This window comes from Astatotilapia calliptera, chromosome 8, assembly GCF_964374335.1.
Source record: "Astatotilapia calliptera chromosome 8, fAstCal68.1, whole genome shotgun sequence".
Lineage (NCBI taxonomy): Eukaryota > Metazoa > Chordata > Actinopteri > Cichliformes > Cichlidae > Astatotilapia > Astatotilapia calliptera.
The window spans coordinates 6760525-6780719 of NC_137429.1; the positions used below are offsets into that span (position 1 = coordinate 6760525).

Below are 20195 nucleotides of genomic sequence, written 5' to 3' on the forward strand. Positions count from 1 at the left end.
AAAGTTTCTAATTGAAGTTTAAGGAACTACTTACTTACAAGCTGCCAACAGAAAATGACAGAGCCAATCAAAGATGTAACGTGCAAGGAAAAGTTCCACATCTCTGTAACTGCGTGACGCAATGCTCAGCCTAAAGGGCAAGAGGACTAACCCTTTAAAAGAAGTCTCAGAGAAGGTGCAGGATGGTACTATATATATGCAGAGCAGTTTTAATGAGTTACTAAAAGCAAACACCAGATAGGTTAAGAGATGTCAAGAATAACAAAGTCAACAGGCGATAAAATATCTCCCAGCTTGCAAACAAACATAGCCTTGTAGTAGATGTAGCTTGCCATCACCAGTGTGTGAATGTGTGTGTGGATGGGTGGATGACTGGATATGTAAAGCGCTTTGGGGTCCTTAGGGACTAGTAAAGCGCTATATAAATACAGGCCATTTACCATTTACCATTTTAGAGGTCGAATCGACCAAGTCGGTATCCTATAAACCAAATCCAACCAATAAGGTGAACTCAATTCGGCTCAGTAATTTTTTTGTTTTTGTTTTAATCTCTCCAAAAACTGCTACTGGTAATAGTATATGTTACACTTGGGTCTTAATTGTGACCACTTGGGGAAATTAATTGCCCACCGCTGCTATAAACAGTGTCACCACATGTAAAAGTCGTTTTTCCAACTATAAAGTGAAATGCATAAAATTTTATAAGATAACAGTATCAGTGTCAAAATTAACCCTAAAATGCAATATGATGTTGAAAGTGTCTGAGCAGCACTGGCAAAGACTTTATGACAGGCTGCTTTTCATGATTAAAACACATAAGAGATAGTGTAATCCTGTATCTAATTAGCGGGCGCCACAAGTCGATTCAGCCTCTCAGAAGGAGAGCAGCAGTCAGAGGCTGGTTTGACTCCCCAATCCTTATGAGATTAATGGCTAACCTCCCTCTGCCTGCTCCATTTACAGACCATGTCAGGTTTTCTTGGAAAGAGCACACTGCTGCTTCAGTTCTCACCTGCAAACATCTAAATGTGACCCTGTGCCAGTGCAGGTGCCTACGTGCGTGTTTATACAAACTGTATGTCAGTCAAGGGGAGGGCATGTCAGTTTCAGTGCTGTGAGGTCAGACTTTTTTCCCACGTTGCCTTTGACCTCAATCCTCACTTTTGGCAAGTCTGTCATCACGGTCTCCGATGGACACTAGTTTGTTAATTCTGCAACTGCGCAGGTTCTCCTCCTGTCGTTAAAGGGTCAAGACAAACTCTGGTTTTTATCTGCTGGGCTCCTCACTGTCAGCGTCACAGGACACAGGAGTTATTGCCTGTTAGCGTCACTTTAAATAATAACTTAATGACAGGAAGAGGAGGGAAAACTTGCCTTAGTCCCAAAGCGGGTTTACACAGAGTTTAAGATAAGATAGGATACACATTATTTGTCCCAGAGTTGGGAAATTCCTTTGTTACCGCAGTTTAAATTGACTTAACCACAACAAATATAAAATAAAGAGTATGTTGCTCAATAAAATTGAATACAATATGATCAAAATATTACATCAATAAGGTGAACTACTGTTATAGCTACTACTATTCTTATTATTCAACAACTGAACTTTTCTACTAATAATCAGTTGATCTTTCCCTTCTTTTAACTGATGAGTTATTTGTTTGGTTTACAAATTTAAATAGTTAGCGCTAGAAAATCGCAGATTGCAATTTGTTCTTGCGCCAACATATTAAAACCCAAATTCTTCCAGTTAAACTTTAATTTCTTGACAGAAAACAACAAAAAAATCATGTTAAAATATAGAGCTAGCAATTATTTGGCAAGAGATTATGTTTAACTTATGAAACAACATGGAACTTTTCATGCATGGCTAAAGCCTGCTAGTACTGGAGCTAATGGAGGAAAGCAATTGTGCACAAACTAGCAGCCGTTTAGCTGAGGGTGCAGCAGTTGATGCTATCTTGCAGTGTTTAATGAAGGAATAAACCACAAGGGAATGGAACTAACATACTGTTAGCATGGCTTTTTATACAAAAAATGTTATCCAAATTTTATCTAAAATATGTTAAAATTTAAAAACAAAATGAATCATTTTGTTTTTCTTTTTGGGAAGTCGAAAGCTAGACTTCTATTTAAGCGTGCTGATTGGTTGCTTAAGGACGAGACACGCCCTCAATGTCACTCATTTCCAAACAATAATTACATGTTAGAATCATACGTAAATTACAGCTAAAATGTGTACAAGCAGCTGGCTTGTCTGAAGACTCAAAAGACCCCTGAACCGTTTGATCTTTGACATTAAATCACTATTTTTAAGTCTTAATGAATACAATGTGGCATATATTGGACAAAGGAAGATGTCTAGAAAGAGGGTGACTATGTAGCTGCCAGGCAGGGAGAAAAGACGATGTCCACAGAGGAGATTCATGGATGGAGTAAAGGAGGACATACAGAGGGTTGGTGTGACACATCATCTGCTGTGGTGACCCCTAAAGGGAGCAGCTGAAGAGCAGCAGTTCAAGAAGATTAATCATGCAGCATTTAAAACCAGTGGGTGATGTTAGAATCCATTGTTTACTACAGGGTTTGGTAATGACTTACTGCATTACCTAATTAAAAGTAACCATTATTATTACACTGTGCCTAAAGGTCTGTCATTGAATAATCACAAAATAAACTCCTGGCTGATATAGAATTATATTTTTGCAGGAGAAATGAACTGAAAAGTCAGTTGAAACCTTTAAGACGCATTCCTGCAGGCTATACGTAGTGAGACTGAATTCTTTCTTCTTCTTCTTTTTTTTACTTGCCCTACTTTTCACTCTGCATTTAGTTAAGATTCCTGCGGATGCTGCAGTCCATCTGCATTGACTGGATGTTCCCCAACTCGCGTACATACTTTCTGCGTCTGTTTAAATGCACACAGTTCATTCCTGTACTAAGACAGAGTATGCACTGCACACCACCTGGTTTGGTGCAAATGTTGTCTGACATGCTGTGTCCATGTCCCTGTTCTCATAATAGGGGCGCTGACAGGGACTTCTTAATACCCCTGCCTCCTCTACCATCAACACTGCTTATATAACTCCACTTATGTGGCTCTGAACTGAAGTATTTCCAACCCCAACCATTGCAGACCCCCAACTTAACACACACACACCTCTGAGTGGCTAAGAATAAATCATCTAGCTGGAAGAGGCTGCAGTAGAAGACAAGCTTTTGCAGAGGCATGCTCACACACCTCTGACTCTGAGGTTGTTTTATTGATATACCCACTTGTCCTTTCAAAATGGAGATTATTTGTTTTTGTTGTTGCTCCCCCCTGCATCGCTTTCTCTGGTGTTATGCAACCTATGTTGGCCTCGATTCTCAGAGAGGGGAGGTGGAAGAAAGAGAGAGTGAGAGGTTTGGGACAGATGCAGGCCTGCTAATATACCATGGAAAAGTTGGATAGAGGCCTTGCAGAATGGGGGTATCTTCTTTAGGAAATGCCAGAGGGCAGGGCTTATAACTAAAACGGGCTACAGTTGTCTGTAATAATAAAATGAATATTCCTGCTTATGAAGTTATACTCTGATCAAACAGCCGCTGCCCTAATGAGAAAACGGTCGGAGTAAAACCAAAACATAATGGAACATGATCAGTTTTCAATTCCTCTGTTAGTCACAGCTTAAGTGAATGTCTTTACTGGGAGGAGGTGTTGTTAAGTCACCCTGAAATTGGCCAGTATCAACAACAGTGTAATTAGATGATTAATGCAGCTCATAATTTGCTTTTCTTGTCTCCATCTGCAGCTAATTTCCCCCCCAATAATGTTCAGTTATTGGCTTTTTAAATGAACAATGGTTGCTTTAAATAGAGGACGGGTTTGGATGAGTCACATGAAGTAATCACCCATTATCGGTGCCGCTTAGTTTGGCAGCTCACATTTTTCTGAACGCTGTATTTCACAGTTGCTACTGCAAGATTTTGGTTTTCCAAGAAGGCCTGCATTTTATGCTGTTGTCATTTGCAGCCGTGCCATCTTGCTTGCCAAGCTGTAGTAAATCTTGTGGTTTTGGGGGCGTCCGGGACTCCAAGTGGCTAGACTGCGTGCCACAAGTTGCCCCGCCTCTGTCCTGCAAACAGCTTTCATTTCTTTGCACAGGTGACTCTCTGCAGGAGAGTTATCTGATGTTGTCATCTTAGATGCATAAATATCCAGATGCACATCAAACCGTACACTCATTGACTCGCCCTGGCTCATGCAAGCTGCAAACATGCCATAATTTGTATCATGTTGCATATTTTCCCTTATTTTCAGAGCACATAATCCCATTACGGCTCTAATCCTCAGTGTCCATAAAGCTAATTTAAGTGTAGCCATCAAAAATTAGCTTAAAATTGAAGTGACTTACTCTTATTTGCTTAATAGCTTTTTTGAATGCAGTTCTAACTATTCCTTTTGACCCTTACGCCAAGATGTTTTTCTTTTATGCAAAGCTTTTAGTGTTTCTGACAGAGCTCTTTATATATGAGGAATAAGCTGCAGCCTGTCCTCACATCATAAACTGATCACTGTTGACCTAAAAGTAATTCACTTGGTCAGAGGTCTCCTTTGTGTTTCGCCTTTGAGCTCAGTGCCACATACTCGGGCTGCTGGTGTAATATGACAGTTTGACAGGTGACTGACGCAGGTAAGAGTAGCGTTTCGTTGTGTGACATCAGACTGTGCAGTTCTTCAGACAGTCTGCCTCCTGTGTTGATAGCTCAGCATTAGCCTCGCTGGGAAAACGTCGAGAGGAGGGAGACAGCAGTGGTCAAGCTGATTGTAAGCATAAACACATGTAGAGCTTTTTTTTTTTTTTCCCCAGAAATCTACCTCAATACAGAATTCATGGTCCTGAAGTCTCTTGGGAGTTTTCCACCAACCGCCCACCGCAGGCAGAGTTACTCCACCAGTCGCTAAATTGGGCCATTCATCCAGAAGGAAGCACAAAAATGTCTTTGTTTGTCCGATGTGATTGCTGTGTTTGGTTCAGTGCAGTTTTACACAGATTTTAGAAACTTCCTCCGTAAATTTTTAAAGTCAGAGCTCCTCTCATTGGAAAATAAATGTTGTTATGCAACTGGAGGGTCACCCAGATGGATGAACCTGTGGTTTCCAATCCCACAGTGAGCTCATTAGCTAACGTAACAGTGATTTATCAGATCGCTCCCATGCACTTGTATTTGCTGTGTTTATTGCTGCCAACTTATGTAATCAAACAAAACCCTGACGAGACCAGAGCATGTGCACGTTAAAATTTTACTACAGCTACAACTCAACCATCAACACAACTGGATTTTTATGGCAAAGCAATCTTACCCCACTTAGTCATGGTTGTAAAGCTTTCAATCATTTTACATGATCGGCAGATTTTAAGTCTTTTTTTTTTTTTTTAATGTTCATATCCTGAAGGTGGTCAACATATTGATGTCTTAAAAGTGTTTAATATTAATAAATACCTATTACGGTAACTTTTTTTTTTTTTTTTACACAGACTCGCAAGTTAACCAAGGCAGAGCGTCAGCGTTTCAGCGAGGAGGTGGAGATGCTAAAAGGTCTGCAGCATCCGAACATTGTGCGCTTCCACGACTCCTGGAAGTCGACAATGAAGGGCCATAAGTGCATCATCCTGGTGACTGAACTCATGACCTCAGGCACGCTCAAGACGTGAGTCCCTGTGTCCAGTTCCACTTTTGAATTAAACTGCAGATTTGCATGTGTATATGCATATAAAAGACTGCAGTTTATGTATAGATCAAAGTCCACAAACCTAAAAACGGTTCATTTTTGTCTCAAGTAGCTGATGCTCTGTTTCTAAATAAAACTTGCCAAGTCTCGCATACCAAAAAGGATATTTGTGTCATGTTTGACAACTTCTCCTTTAAGTAATGATGAAAGCTCTACTTTGGAAACAATGTTCTAGGAGCGAATTCAGGAAACTCACTCATTTTAAAACTTCCTCTTGGCTGTCAAAATAAGAGATTAATTATTTTGTAGCACTTAAAAGCTTCCTTTTCTTTCCGTGTTTTGATATGTTTGGACTGATTCTTATCCTCTTTTTTTTTTTTTTTTTTTTTTCTTTTTAGGTACTTGAAGAGGTTCAAAGAGATGAAGCTGAAGCTGCTCCAGCGCTGGAGTCGTCAGATCCTGAAAGGGCTGCACTTCCTGCACACACGCACTCCTCCCATCATCCACCGGGATCTCAAATGTGATAATATCTTCATCACTGGCCCCACAGGCTCTGTCAAGATTGGAGATCTGGGGCTGGCCACTCTCAAAAGTGCCTCTTTTGCTAAAAGTGTCATTGGTAAGTGTTAATTTAGTCTGTGTTTACCTTGCTAGACAAAAGAAACGGCATCTAGAGCACAATTTATCAGTTAATAATTATCTGAAAATATAATTTTATATGCAAAATGCCCTAAAATGGTCTTGAAATGGTGGGAAAATCCAATGGCATTTTACAGGCCTTGCATTTGTGTAAACACCCTCCTGTTTCTGCTTACTCTTATTTCCTCCGTACTCATACTACCATGAATGCCTCTGTTTAAATTCCTGTCTGCATTTTTAAATGCAGCATCATTAACCAAATGGCTTCTAATTTCACCTGGAACTTGCCCATCCCATCACTTACATCCAGGGAGTGCCAGCCGTCACATGCACGATAATAACTTGTTGATTTTTGTTGAAAGTGGCACTGATTTTAAATCATTTGGTCCAAATCAAACACAGTATGTTGGTGTATTTTAACAAGAGGAACATTTTTTAACCTTTTTTATCAGCAAACAACATTAACAAGATTTTTTTTTCTGCTGTTGGCTGTAATGATTAGTCAGACTATAACTTTGGACCAGAGTAAAGGACCTCAAGAGCTATATGCTAGTAATACCTGCTTTTCATGCAATGCCAAAATCTAAATATCTGCAAAACAAATGACACTTCCATCAGCATCCATTAACTGTACTGTCTACTTGGTGCTAATTAGCAAATGATGGCATGCTAATGGGAATTGGAAATTATATACATTAATATAAGCATGCGTGCCTTAGTTAGCAGCTGTTATTGCTAACAATCATGAATATTAATCATTAGTGACTTAAAAAAGAAGGATGCAGGTTAAATTTTATCTAAATAAAAATGTCAGGAAATTCTTGTTTGTTTATATTTCTTTAAAAACATCATCCCTGCAGCTCTGTTCCATTTCATGTTTTTCCTCTGGTCGTTCACGCCTCACCTGCAGTGGCGCAGTGTCCCAGCAGTGCTTCTTACCTCAAAGTCTGGGGATGGTAAATGCTGCTAAAAGGGTAGTAAAGGAAGGGGCTGCACCCATAAGATGAATTATGGGGAACTGTGCATCATGCAAAACTACTTTAATAGATTCCAGGAACAGAGTTGAATGGCTGCTTGTAGAAAAAGGATAAACATGGCTTGCATTGCATACAGCTTGTCCTGTGCACAGGAAAAACTGTCACGAGAAAAGACTGCACGTTCTTCACTTAGTTTACTATATGTATTAGGTCTCTTGTTCTAGAAAGTTGCTCCTGTTATTTTAAAATCTCTATCAACTATAAATAAGTATTAATTTTCTCAAAATACCCCATCTTTGAGCTGTTTGATTTGCAAATTTCTTGTCAGCTGAGGTTTTAACTGCATCAGGCAACTACTTTGAGCAGAAACTCTTTGAGCAGAAACTACCTGGTCATCTTGGCAGAGAGTTTAGCAGTTAAAAAGCTCACCTCATGTTTAAAGCGTGTTCTGATGCCATCAAAGTGGCAATCACACTGTCCAATAAGGGTCCTTGACTCTTATTATGGCTCATCAAGGATTTTAAATAATAGAACAACCTTTAAACCTTTTCTTCTCCCCTGACAGGAACACCTGAGTTTATGGCCCCAGAGATGTACGAGGAGAAATATGATGAAGCGGTGGACGTCTACGCCTTAGGAATGTGCATCCTGGAGATGGCCACATCTGAGTACCCATATTCTGAGTGCCAAAATGCCGCCCAGATCTACCGCAAAGTCACCAGTGTGAGTAAAGCAAAGACGAGGACTACCTCATTTCCCCCGATATTTAGTGTGATTGTCCACATGTGTTCTTCCGTGATGATGGAATTAGAGAGGAACCAGGATATCTTATTCGTACAAATAGAAATACGTAAAACGCACATGAATTGGGATTGAAATCATCATTACATCTATTAAAGGCTTAGTTTTGTCCATTACGACTTCAGCATGCAGAAGTGTACCGTGTACCATCCTGACACAGGATTGCACATGTTTTACTTAATGATTGCCAGGGTCTTTTACCAGCTGTATAACCAGGCCTGGTTGTTGTTTCACGGGAATATTCCCTTGGTAATGAAAGTGTTTCATCAGAAAACTGAGGTGACCTATTGACACTGATGTTGTTAATTTTCTGTCTGAACTGATTTAAGCCTTGCAGAAAAAAATATTTTAACAGATTGCAGATGTTTTTCTTTTTTTTGCATTGGAATTTATCTGTCTGACGATGAAATGGGCTTTAAAGAAGTGGATTTTGGGAACACAGGCTGATGCAGTTCAGGCTGTTCTTGGGGGGTGCCAAGCACATCAGTGACGCCACGGTGGGCGAGAGCAGGCGACTGTAGAATTATATGTTTTGGAAAATGTGTCTCACTCCTTACTCCACAAAGAGGCCTGTTTCTTTCTTGTGTGTCGCGTATGCAAAGCAAACAGCGTGTCTGACGGAGGCTGGAAAGTGAGAAAGTGACAATGCCAACAAGTCGTAGTGCTCCTGGCTCCTCCACAGACAGGAGCATTATGTGGAGAAGCTTAGGCATACATCATGATGAAAAAACACAGTCATTAGCTGCTGTTTTTTATGATTTGTTAATGCTTTGTGTTTATGTGGAGCTGAAGTCACCTGCTATTAAAAAGGCCCGCAGTAACCAATATAGCGTGACATATGAAAGGCAGGACAGATGGGCTTCTGTCGTGACTGTTTACAGACTCTCCTTGTTCACATTTAAGTATACACCAAGTAAATGGATAGAAACGTGCTTTCTCATGTACGCTATATAACCAACAGTATGTGGGTGTTTGTGCATTTTACACTTATTTTTATCCACTAGGACTTCCTTATTTCATTTTTGTTATTTTCTTCCTAGGGCTGTGCGATATGACCAAAATCTCATATCCCGATATAAGAATTCTATCGTCCGATAACGATATAAATCACAAAAATTTTAAATTTTCTGTAAATTCTGTGAATCTCGGGCAGCTCGACATGCGTGAATTGTTTCCAGCTGAGTGTCCTTTACCCGGAGTCGAGTGTTTTAACCGATGCGTGAAACTATACATTTTTAGACATAAGTTGTAACGGCTGCCGATTTCTTTGTATTTATTACACGGCGTTCTGCGGGTTGCCTGTTCTAACATTTGAGTCTAAGGTTTCTTTTTTAGCACCTGGTGGCTCTTTTTTACTTCTTATCCGTAAATAATCTGCTCTTTCACGTGATTCAGTTTATTTTGAAAAGTCTCAACAGGATCTTGAGCTTTATTGTGAAAGGTTTATGTGGAACATAAACAAGCGGACACACGAAGGAGTTGCCGTCGCTGTTGCTAACGACAACGCATAAAAACAGGCGCTTGTCTGTCCCTAGTGTGGTTATATTACATATAAGAGAAAGAGAGAACTTTAAGAAATGAATATAGCCACTACAGTAACCATCAGAACGATGAAAAAATATTGCCGTAAACAGTTTATTTTGCGACACCACGAAACAAATGATAGCGTAAAATGAAACGATAGATGTTTTTATATCGTCATCTGATATATATCGTTACATCGAACAGCCCTATTTTTCCTGCTTTTTACACTTACAGTAAACACACCTGTTGGTTCAGCCATTAAAGCCCGCCCCCCCTTCTTTGTACAATTGGAGGCTTACCAGTGTCAGAAGCTGCTTCTTTCGTCCATTAAAGGTTTTTTGAACAGGCTGTTCTTCAGCATGATTAAATCCACATTTTCTACACTGGTGAGCAAGAAAAGAACATTAATCATTAGGATGGAACAACCCCACTCCATCTGTTTTAAGTGATCTGCTGTATATGCCCAATTTGAGAAACTGCTGGAAACAATGACGACATATCTAGCAAGATTTCCTGGGTTTTGTGTTTGAGATAAAGAACTTCTTCTGGGGTCATTAATGATGATGCTATTAAACTCTTTCCTGCCAGATGTTTAACCTAGCTGGAGGGATTTGTTCCACGACAGCACCAGTGAGGTCCGACACTGATGATGGCTGATAACGACTAGTTTGCGGTTGCCATTCAGGTTTACTTCAAAGCTTGGGGGGGCTTCTGTGCAGGCCAGTCAAGTTCTTCCAAAGCAGGAAAGAATTTTATTAAAGAGCTGCCTTTGTGCAGGGAGCCCTTGTGATGTTTGAGGAAGAAGGGTCCAAAGACAAATAAAGATAAATTATTACTGTATTAGATTAGAATTAAGTAAAGTGCAAACAGCAGGAGCAGTGTATACAGTTACACAATATGGACAAAAGTATTGTATAGTAGTATAACACCTCTTAATCTTAATCCTTAATTCGGGTGTATAAAACAAAGCAGCCAAGCAGTCCGTCTTTCCAAACAACTGTGAAACACTGGCTCGTTCTAAAGACTTCACTGAATTCAAAACGTTGTAACGTAATACTGTTACTGTTGTAACATATCAGTTAATAGAATTTCTTCCCTCCTACATATTCTGTGATCAGCTGTAAATGTAAAGGTAACCAAGTTCTGAGTCCCTCATCTCATATCCACATTAGCACAAAACCTAAAAAAAAAAGGAGCTTCATGGCATGGCTTTCCATGGCTGCACAGTTCCTGCAGGTGTAATGTACTAATGGTGCACCACTTTTGTCCATGTAGTGTAAATTATATAGAAACAAATGTGTATAGTAAATTGAAGTTAATACTGTAGTGAAGTCATAGTAGGAATGAAAATATGTACAGAATAAGATATATTTTTAGGTGGAATTTGATTTTGCTCTTATAAAACCAGTTAACAGAATTCATTCAGTATTTAAGGAAAGCACCTCATCAAAATCATTGGAAAGAATCTGTGTGGGGGACATGGTCATTATAATTAGCCTTTCATACCTTGGCTCACGCAATGGCTAATACGTAAAACATCTTCATCAATACAAAAAGTCCAGTTGCCTTCTTATCAAGCATTTGAGATTAACATGGCTCATATGACTGAAAGCCTATAGAGACAAACTAATTAACTAATGATAATATGTCTTCAGATGGCAAGTGTTTGTATTGCAGTAATGTTCTGATGTCCTTAAATTTGTCTCTAATAAATAACCATTTCATCTTCATTATTACAAAATTAATAAAATCTCAGATAAAACTAAACATTTTTAAAGCATTTTTGAAGCAAACAACCAGTCTGGAAAGTGAACTGAAGAAGAAAAATGAATTAAAATTAGAAAACAGTAGTAAGTCTTAGGTATTTTGGTCTTATAGTGTTTTTCCTCCTTAGTATACTTGAATTTCTTGTCAAAGAATACCACACTTTACTTGTAAGACATAACCACGCTTTGTTCTCATATCTGTGTAAAATAATTTGGGTTCACTGATCGTTATGTTCCTAACAACATTAAAATCTGACCCACAAACCAAAGTTAATACAAGCGCAGTGTGTTTCTCAAGCTCTTATCTACATGTAGACTGCCGTCGCCACCAGAAAGGAGCTGAGTCACAAATTAGATTTGGATCTAGGGAAAATGGATTTACTCTCAAGGTGCCTACACAGTATGCGGACACTGCAGCAGAGTGCTTAAACAAACAAACAGCATGTCTATAACTGCAATGAAGCGCGCTATGTTTGCACTGGCATGTAGTTGGGATGCTTTATCAAAAGAATGGAAAAAAAACCAAAAAAAACCCACCAAAAATTAAAATAGGAATGGCGTTACTACGCTGTCTCTCCTCTCAAAGCTCTGTCATTTGCCCCACTTAAACAGGCAGCAGGAGTATGCATTGAAGTTCTTTGTGACCCTGATTAAAGAGAACCAGTTACATGCAGTGACATGTCTGTCTTTAAATGAGATAACAAAGTGTACCACTCAGCCTTTTACTGGTAAATCAAATTATTTAGGTGTTTGGGTGCATCATTGCATTGCTTTGGTATCTGCTGGCCAAATGACCTTGGTTACTTCCTTTCTTATCTTTGTTGTTACAGGACTTGGAGCTCTGCTGTAATCTGTACACAGACTTATGCACATACTGATGATAGCATTTAGAAGAACTCCCTTATTTCTTATTACTGAGAAGTCCTGCCCTAATAATTTTGCGATTAACTGCATGGAAACAGCAACTGTTCTGAGTTAAAAATAAAAATAAAAATCGGTGCAAGGATTGGTGTAAGTTAAAGGGAAAGGAAAGAAGGGAGAGCATTGCTGGGTTTCTTTCCATTTATCCTGAGCTCTTGGTTTTGTTCTCCTCTGGTGTTGACATGGTCGCAAAGCCAAATGTCATGCTGGCTAGAGGCAGATGTCACAAAGCAGACGATATATCAGACATGCGGTGCAGCCGGGAGCGGCTGTCACCGCTTTGATCTGATCGTCTCAGAAGAAGAACTGTGGGAGGAGATCATTGTTGCTAACTTTTTCTGCATAAAGCTCCAGTCTGTGTTCCCTCCTACACTTTTTATTAAGCCTAATAGATGAAATTAAACTCTGTGTTCTTATCTGTTTGCACAGGGCATTAAACCTGACAGCTTCTATAAAGTCAAAGTCCCAGAACTTAAGGAGATCATTGAGGGCTGCATCCGTATGAACAAAGATGAAAGGTAACAATGAAAGCACACACTTTATTATTTATATCATCTTTTCTGCTCTTCACTATTCTCAATTATTATGTTGCACTATGCTTCAGAAAGCACATACATGATGTCTAGAGGACTTTAAAAAGCCTTAAAATGGCCTAAATTATACAAATTTATACAAATTTAATTTCCTTAAATAAAGATTCATGCAATCACATCATAAAACCTTGTTTGTTTGTTTTTTTAAGAATTCATATTTGTATATCCTAGCCTCCAGATGGCCACTTGAAGTGGCATTTGCCCTCACAGTTTGAAAACCACTGTGTTAAATTTAATTTTGATGGGTATTTTAGTCATGACTCCTCTAATGATTGAAGCACAAAAGCTGCTATTTTTCAGCACATTTGCAGTGAGGCTGCATTGTGGGCAGTTTGTACTCCAATTCATGCTCAGTACCGAGTCACAGTTAATCTCATAAACACACAGCCATGACTGATTTAGTGTGCTGTAATCTGTGAATTAAGTGGACTGATATGAGCTGAACATCTGAAGTAAAAATCTTTAAATTACACAAAATCTCTGTCTGTGTGTCTGTTTGTTGCCTTGTTCACAGACTCCTCATAGACCTTTAACAGTTGACCAACCAAGCTTGGGGCACAGGTCATCTTAGGCCCCTGAAGCCTCTTACATGACATCATGTTGTTAGTTAGCAAAAGGCTGAAATTGCCCATTTTTAGCATTTAAGCATCTATAAGACCTTACAAAAGCGTTGTATCAGTTATTTCACAGCAGTAACATCCCATTTCTATACAAAAAATTAATAATGCATGATTATTATGAGGCCATTATGATGGTAGTGATGACAATTTAGCTAACAAGCTAAAATGCCCCCTTTATAGCATTTATGCACATGCAACACTTAAAGGAAGTGTACTATTGATTTAATTTCATGGGAATAAAATCTCATTTATTGTCACAAAAGTTGAAATATACATGCCTAAAACCCACCTAGTAACTAAAATTACCCATTTTTAGCATATAAACAACATTGACCAGATACTACTGTACCCATGGGCATATATTAGTGGTAGAAAGTGCATTTACTCGGAAGAAAGTATGTTTTAGCATTTGATTTGGATTTCAATTGCAAATTAATTGCAAGTTACTTAATTTATTTTAAACAATTACAAAGAAAACTTTGTAAAAAGTCTTCAGTTCATCTCCTTTATATCTCCTTAAATTTTTTTGTTTGTTTGTTTGTTTTTAAACTGAAGTGAAACTAGTTTCGGATGTTATGAGAAATAACCTTGCAATAGCAACCCTAAGTGCGATAAAACAAATTACTTTCTCTCTATAGGTACACCATTCAGGACCTTCTGGATCACCCCTTCTTCCAGGAAAACAATGGCGTACATGTGGAGTTGGCAGAGGAGGATGACATGGTGAAGTCAGGCCTGAAGCTGTGGCTGCGCATGGACGACACCAAGAAGCTCCACGGGAAGTACAAGGACAACAACGCCATCGAGTTCCTCTTCGAGCTCTACAAAGATGTGCCTGAGGAGGTGGCACAGGAAATGGTAGGTTGGCACGTGAAGAAAGGATTTTGTGAGGTCAATATTTGCTGCTTTACTGACCAGGTTTGTAACAGATGTTGGTGAGGAAATGGAGTAACTGATTCCTGATCAGCAGATAGAGGCCAACTTAGCCAACTTCCACGTGCTCTCTGCATCCCAATCTTCATTTACGATTTTAGGGGTTTTTTAGGTTTTCCAAATGAAGGGTGGATGAGGGTCCTCAATGCAACAAAAACCTAATTTGGACACTAACATGATTAGAAAGACAACTAAAAGTGGATTCAGTTGTAATATTTCCAGGAGCGATTTAATCAATCTTTCTTCTAATTGGATGCCCCTCACAAACAATAGGTTTAAAGAAGATATGAGAGGGATACCTGTCCTATTATTGTGGCCTTAATATTCAAAGCTTGGTTATGTTTAACATGATAATCCTGAACTGTAACAGAATAAATGTGACAGAAATTAGGAAAAGCTTAATAGGTTCAATTTAATTAGAGTTGTATGGGGTTTGACTCTTAACCCTAACAGTGAAAGCACATGCACCTCAACATCATTGTGGTTCCTTTACCTTTGTTGTTATATCCACTGCAGCTCCTAAGGAGAACACCTTGTGTACTATGTTAAGGTCACAGCTCACCATTTAATTATCAGTGGTTTGAAATGGGAGAGGACGTCTCAGGAAGCAGCCGTAATCGTGTCTTTAATAATATAATGGCTCCTACACTTATTACAAAACCTTATGTCCTCCATAAAGGTCACTTTTAATGAGAATACAAGATACAATTTCTTACCTGTTTACCTTTTTTACGGCAGTTTTCATCAAGATCAAATTTGGTATCAGCAGGGGACATCGTGCCAGGCTAATCTGCTGTAATCTGACTATGTGTTGAGAGGTTGTTACGGACTCGGTGTCCTACTCTGCTGAACTGGATGTCATGGGAGGCTGTAAAAAATGCCAGATTGTCAAAAGAATGAGGCCTATGTGTTTTCTTTTTGTAAAAAAAATAAAAAATACAACACCGACTTTGCATGTTTATAAAACTCTCAGATAATGTCACAGCTTGCATAAGTAGGTCATTAAATGCAATAGAGCTGTATTAGCACTCATATGCATGTTGTACCCTGACCATTTCCCTGTGCTGTTATGCAGGTTGTGCTTGGCTTTGTGTGTGAAGCAGACTTCAAACTAGTAGCGAAGGCTATACGCGACCGAGTGACGATCATCAAGCGTCAGAGAGAGAAACTGAGGCGGCAGGCCGAGGAGAGGAAGAAGAAGCAGGCGCAAGAAGCCATAGAAGAAGAACCAGAGCACCAGGCCGCTTCGCCCAAGGTCAACGATGTTGTTGCAGCAGATTCCCCCATCCCACCCCTGACACCTCTAACACCTTTGACGCCATTGACACCATTGGCCCCAGTTTTGTCCCCCGTCACCAGCTCTGTGGACTCTGGCGTCAGCACCCACTACCCTGCAGAGCCAGAGGAGCCCGAAGTTGACCAGCACTTTCAAGTTCGCCACAACAGCCTGTCTTCTGCTAACTGTAAGCTGTCTGATATCACATCCATATACCGTGAAAAGTTAAATGTTTGCATGCAAAAGTTCACTGTGCAGTATGCAGGATTAATGTAAATGCTGTCCCTTATGAATTACTGTGGAGTAGAAGAATGAAATAGAAAAATACACAAGTAAAGTACATTAAATTTTTGTTAAAGTTTTGTTTAAATTCTTTTATTTGCTGTTCTTAAACTCCAGAGACATGTTTTTCACTGCATTAGCTGCACAAGTGCGCTTCACACAAGGCTTTTCTGATGTCAACGCACGTGGGAGAGATGCAGAGAAAAGTGAAACTGTGGTTAACTGAATTATTCAGGCCCTGTAGGTCTTATTCCATGGTGTGCACATGTGCTGTGCTGAATGTTTCTCAACTTTTTATTCCTGTTTTAGAGACAGCCATCTGATCTCATTTAAATGTATCCAGAGCAAATCTATTCCACAGTGAAGCCCTTCAGATTTTTCTTGTTTATGTGTTTTGTGTATCTCAGGCTGGGGTCATTAGAGGTGTGTGCAAGAATGCACAGAGTACAGATTGTGTCAGTTTTTTAGGCCACAGCGGGTTATGTGCTAATGGTCGATGTGCTTTGTTGAAACAGCTGACTGCGAGACGGACGGCTATCTGAGCCCCTCTGGTCTTCAGGATCCGCTGGAGGCCGGCAACGTCGGCATGCCTGCGAACTCTCCCACCACGCATCCCAACCCCCCCGCCGTAAACGGTATCTCCCTCCGCTTCCCCTCGGTAAGTTGTTTCAATAAAGAGCTTGTTATAAAAGGAGAAAGCTCAGGGTGGTAGAGGGGAGGATGATTTTGAAGACTTTACAAGACCGCCTTTTCATTAATCTCTCCAATCCAGGGCTGACACATAATTTAAAAAGAAAATTAAAGGGCAACACAAACCTTTTAAGAACAGCTTTAAATACAGAACTACAGTTGAGTTTTTTTTCTCTTAATTTCAGTTTCTTAATGATAGTTTTTATTACTTAACTTAAACCTGTTACTTTATAAATAGATCCGTCAGTCATTGACGACTTATCACCAAGCAAGACATTTTTATTAATTTTGTTCGATCCAATTCAGTTTCACTTACATAGTGCCAATTCACAACAATCAGCTCAAGGTGCTTTATATTGTAAGGCGGGCTGTTCAACTCCAGGCCTCAAGGGACGGTGTCCTGCAGGTTTTAGATATCACCTGAATCAGATGATTAGTTCATCACCAGGCCTCTGGAGAAGTTCACGACATGTTGAGGAGGTCATTTAGCCATTTAAATCAGCTGTGCTGGATCAAGGACACATCTAAAACCTGCAGGACACCGGCCCTTGAGGCCTGGAGTTGGACACCCCTGTTGTAAGGTAAAGACCATACAATATTAGAAAGAAATCCCAACTATCAGATCTATGATCAAGCACTTGGTGACAGTGGGACGAAAAACCTCACTTTTAACAGGAAGAAACCTCTAACAGCACCAGGCTCAGGGAGGGGCATCTATCTCCCGCTACTGGTTGGAGGGCCCAGAGGATGAATTAAATATTTTTCCTCAAATCAGGATTTATTTTGTTTTATAGTTAGCGCATGCAAGATGCAATTTTTGGGCCATGTTGCTGAATAAATTTAGGTAGACTAAGAGTTTAAAGACATGCTAGCAGCTTGTGCCTCAGTCTCAATTGAAAGAAATTTTTCTAATATCATGTTCATTTTAAATCAGAAAGTGAAAAGATCTGTGATCATCTTTTTCCCATATTTGATGCATAAATATCACTTTTTCTAACTAATCAAATTTCCTCTAAATTTTGCATTTATATAGTCATAAAATCAATATTTTACAAGTTAAAATGTAAACCCAAAAATAACTCAAATTTAGTCATAAGCACTGAAATAACTGTTTTAGAGTGAGTACTTTCCTCACCTAACATCACATATAACTACAAAGAAAATGAACACTGTCTTTTTCCATGTTTATCTTACCACATTCCTGTTTTCTATTCATAGAGTATTGCTGTCTCCAACAACATAGAACACGGCAGTTCAAGGCCTACGAGTGGCTTCAACTCCCCCGTGGAGAGGTAAATCTGTCGAGCCTTTCTGTCCTCCTCACTCCGCCGTTTTATTTGCTGTTAAATGAACAATAGAGTCTAACAATTCCTGCCTAATTTAAGTAAGAAACCTGAAAATCAATGGGAATCTTGTAGAAATGTATTTTCTTTGGATCCCTTCCTCCTCCACTCCTGTGGGCTTTCAGGCTTGAGGCTATAGACAGACTCTGCTGGGGTTTTCTTTGCAGAGAGGCAGAATGGACCCTTGAAGATTTCTTTTTTTGACTGTGTGTCAGATGTTGTAAAGGCCTTGTTTTCTGTGCTGGTGGGATATTAGTGATACAATGTTTGAGCACAATGTGTTTGTGTGTGCGAGTGTTGTGGAGGATGTTCACCTTGGATTTAACACTTTAAGAGGATGATATATCTATTTTTTGTTTTTGTTTTTTAGTCTATAGAATATAAGAAAATGCTGTTTTCGTTGCTTAACACACCTCAAAATACACAAATTTGATCTAAAGTTGTGATTTTATTTTGAACCTAATATGTTTAATACAAATTATGTCATCTTCCAATTTATCAAAGCTCTTTTTAGGGTAAATAAAGTGATTGTCAGGCTCTTTCACCATCATCTTAGTTCCCTTTTTCGATTAGCAAGGAACAAGCTGTATCTAACATGTCTACTATAAATTGAAGCAAACATCAAGAGGGGATTGATTGTCATGTTTTGCAACAGCCTGGTCATGCACTGTTTAGCATCCAAAACACACTCCCAGTTGCTTAATTCTTCTGAGAAAAGCCCTCGATAACTGACGACCCAAACTGCGTGTCACAAATAACAAAGAAAACAAAGGTTTGCAGCATCGCCACAGATATTCGCCTGTTTCTGTCTGATTTCTGTGTACTCAGTGTCTGAAGGTGAACTAAAGTTACCTGTGAGGTGGAGGTTTTTAAATAGGGACGGGTGGGTGCTGCCAGCCAGTAGGCCTGTAAATGTTTGCAGCCTGTGCTGGGGAGGTGGATGGAGGAGGGGGGGTCTGTTACCACAGTGGTCCAAAAAAAGGCCCATGAGATGTAATTAGCTGAACCAAACCTTTTTATAAAATACCCTGAATGTTCTGCAGTTCTCTGAAACCTAAAACTCCTGTATAAATGTTACAGATCGCACCGACACGTTGCTTTCCCTGGATGAACACCAGCTTCTTGTAGACTCTGTTTGTACCCCAGAGACATGCCACTGTAACACGTCAACCCTTTCGTTGACAATTCAGAGTGTTTATTTCTATGTGCCAACATAATCAGTCCTTGTGGATATTCAGATCTCTACTTTTGTTCTAAATGATGAATTGGCTTTAAAATTGCTTTACAAGGAATTTATCAGTGGTTTCTTAGGGTGTGTTTTCTAACTCATATGATTTTTTTTTTTTTGTACAGCTACGCGTCTGATGTGACTTCAAGCCTGAGCGACGGCTACGAGGGCCTATCGGAGAAGAACGAGAAATCAGTGGCGAGACGAACGGCTGCGAAGCTGTTCAGGAGGAGGGCGCGCTCGAGGCTTCGCATCATCGGGGTACAATAAATCAAATGTTTGGTTTAATTACAGCACAGCAAAATCCTTTTTTTTTTTTTTTTTCTGCACATAATAAACAAATAAATCAAACTGGCCTGAACTGAATTAGCGGAGGAAATTTATTTATGAGTGAGTGGTGAGGCACCACCCTAGTTATGTAACGTTATCAGTAGCAATGCTGCTCTTCCCCCAGCGACCGCAGTGCATTGCTTTTTTGATCAGGACATTCTGTGGTCGTTTAATGAGCCTGTTTGGATTGGCTGCAGAGACAAACGCATCATGGATAACCACATGTGCCTAAACAGTCTGCTACAGTAGAGTCTCATACATGTGCACAAACATGTTGTAACTCCTGCTTTTAGACATGTCATCACCATTGGTCCTCTCTGTCTCCATCAGCTCTCTGATAAAGTGGACCGGGTGGTGGAGTGCCAGCTGCAGACGCACAATGACAAGATGGTGACCTTCAAGTTCGACCTGGATGGAGATAACCCAGAAGACATTGCTGCTGTCATGGTGAGCCATTATCTGTGCTTAGCCATTATATATATAAAATTATCAAACGGTCATCTTTTGTTACATTTCTCTTGTTTTTATTAGGTTTTTTATAACTTTATTATGTTTA

The 20195-nt window shown here is 39.6% G+C and overlaps 1 protein-coding gene across 2 annotated transcripts in view; it reads left to right on the forward strand.

Moving 5' to 3' along the window:
• wnk4a (WNK lysine deficient protein kinase 4a) overlaps positions 1-20195 on the forward strand; it is a 52198-nt gene that overhangs the window by 14128 nt on the left and 17875 nt on the right. For both annotated transcript variants that reach the window (XM_026178188.2, XM_026178189.2), the window contains exons 3-12: positions 5523-5695; positions 6115-6335; positions 7898-8055; positions 12774-12862; positions 14196-14415; positions 15566-15953; positions 16564-16706; positions 17957-18030; positions 19435-19570; positions 19970-20086. In XM_026178188.2, the coding sequence (XP_026033973.2) occupies positions 5523-5695; positions 6115-6335; positions 7898-8055; positions 12774-12862; positions 14196-14415; positions 15566-15953; positions 16564-16706; positions 17957-18030; positions 19435-19570; positions 19970-20086 (1719 nt within the window). The remainder of the gene's footprint in view (positions 1-5522; positions 5696-6114; positions 6336-7897; positions 8056-12773; positions 12863-14195; positions 14416-15565; positions 15954-16563; positions 16707-17956; positions 18031-19434; positions 19571-19969; positions 20087-20195) is intronic.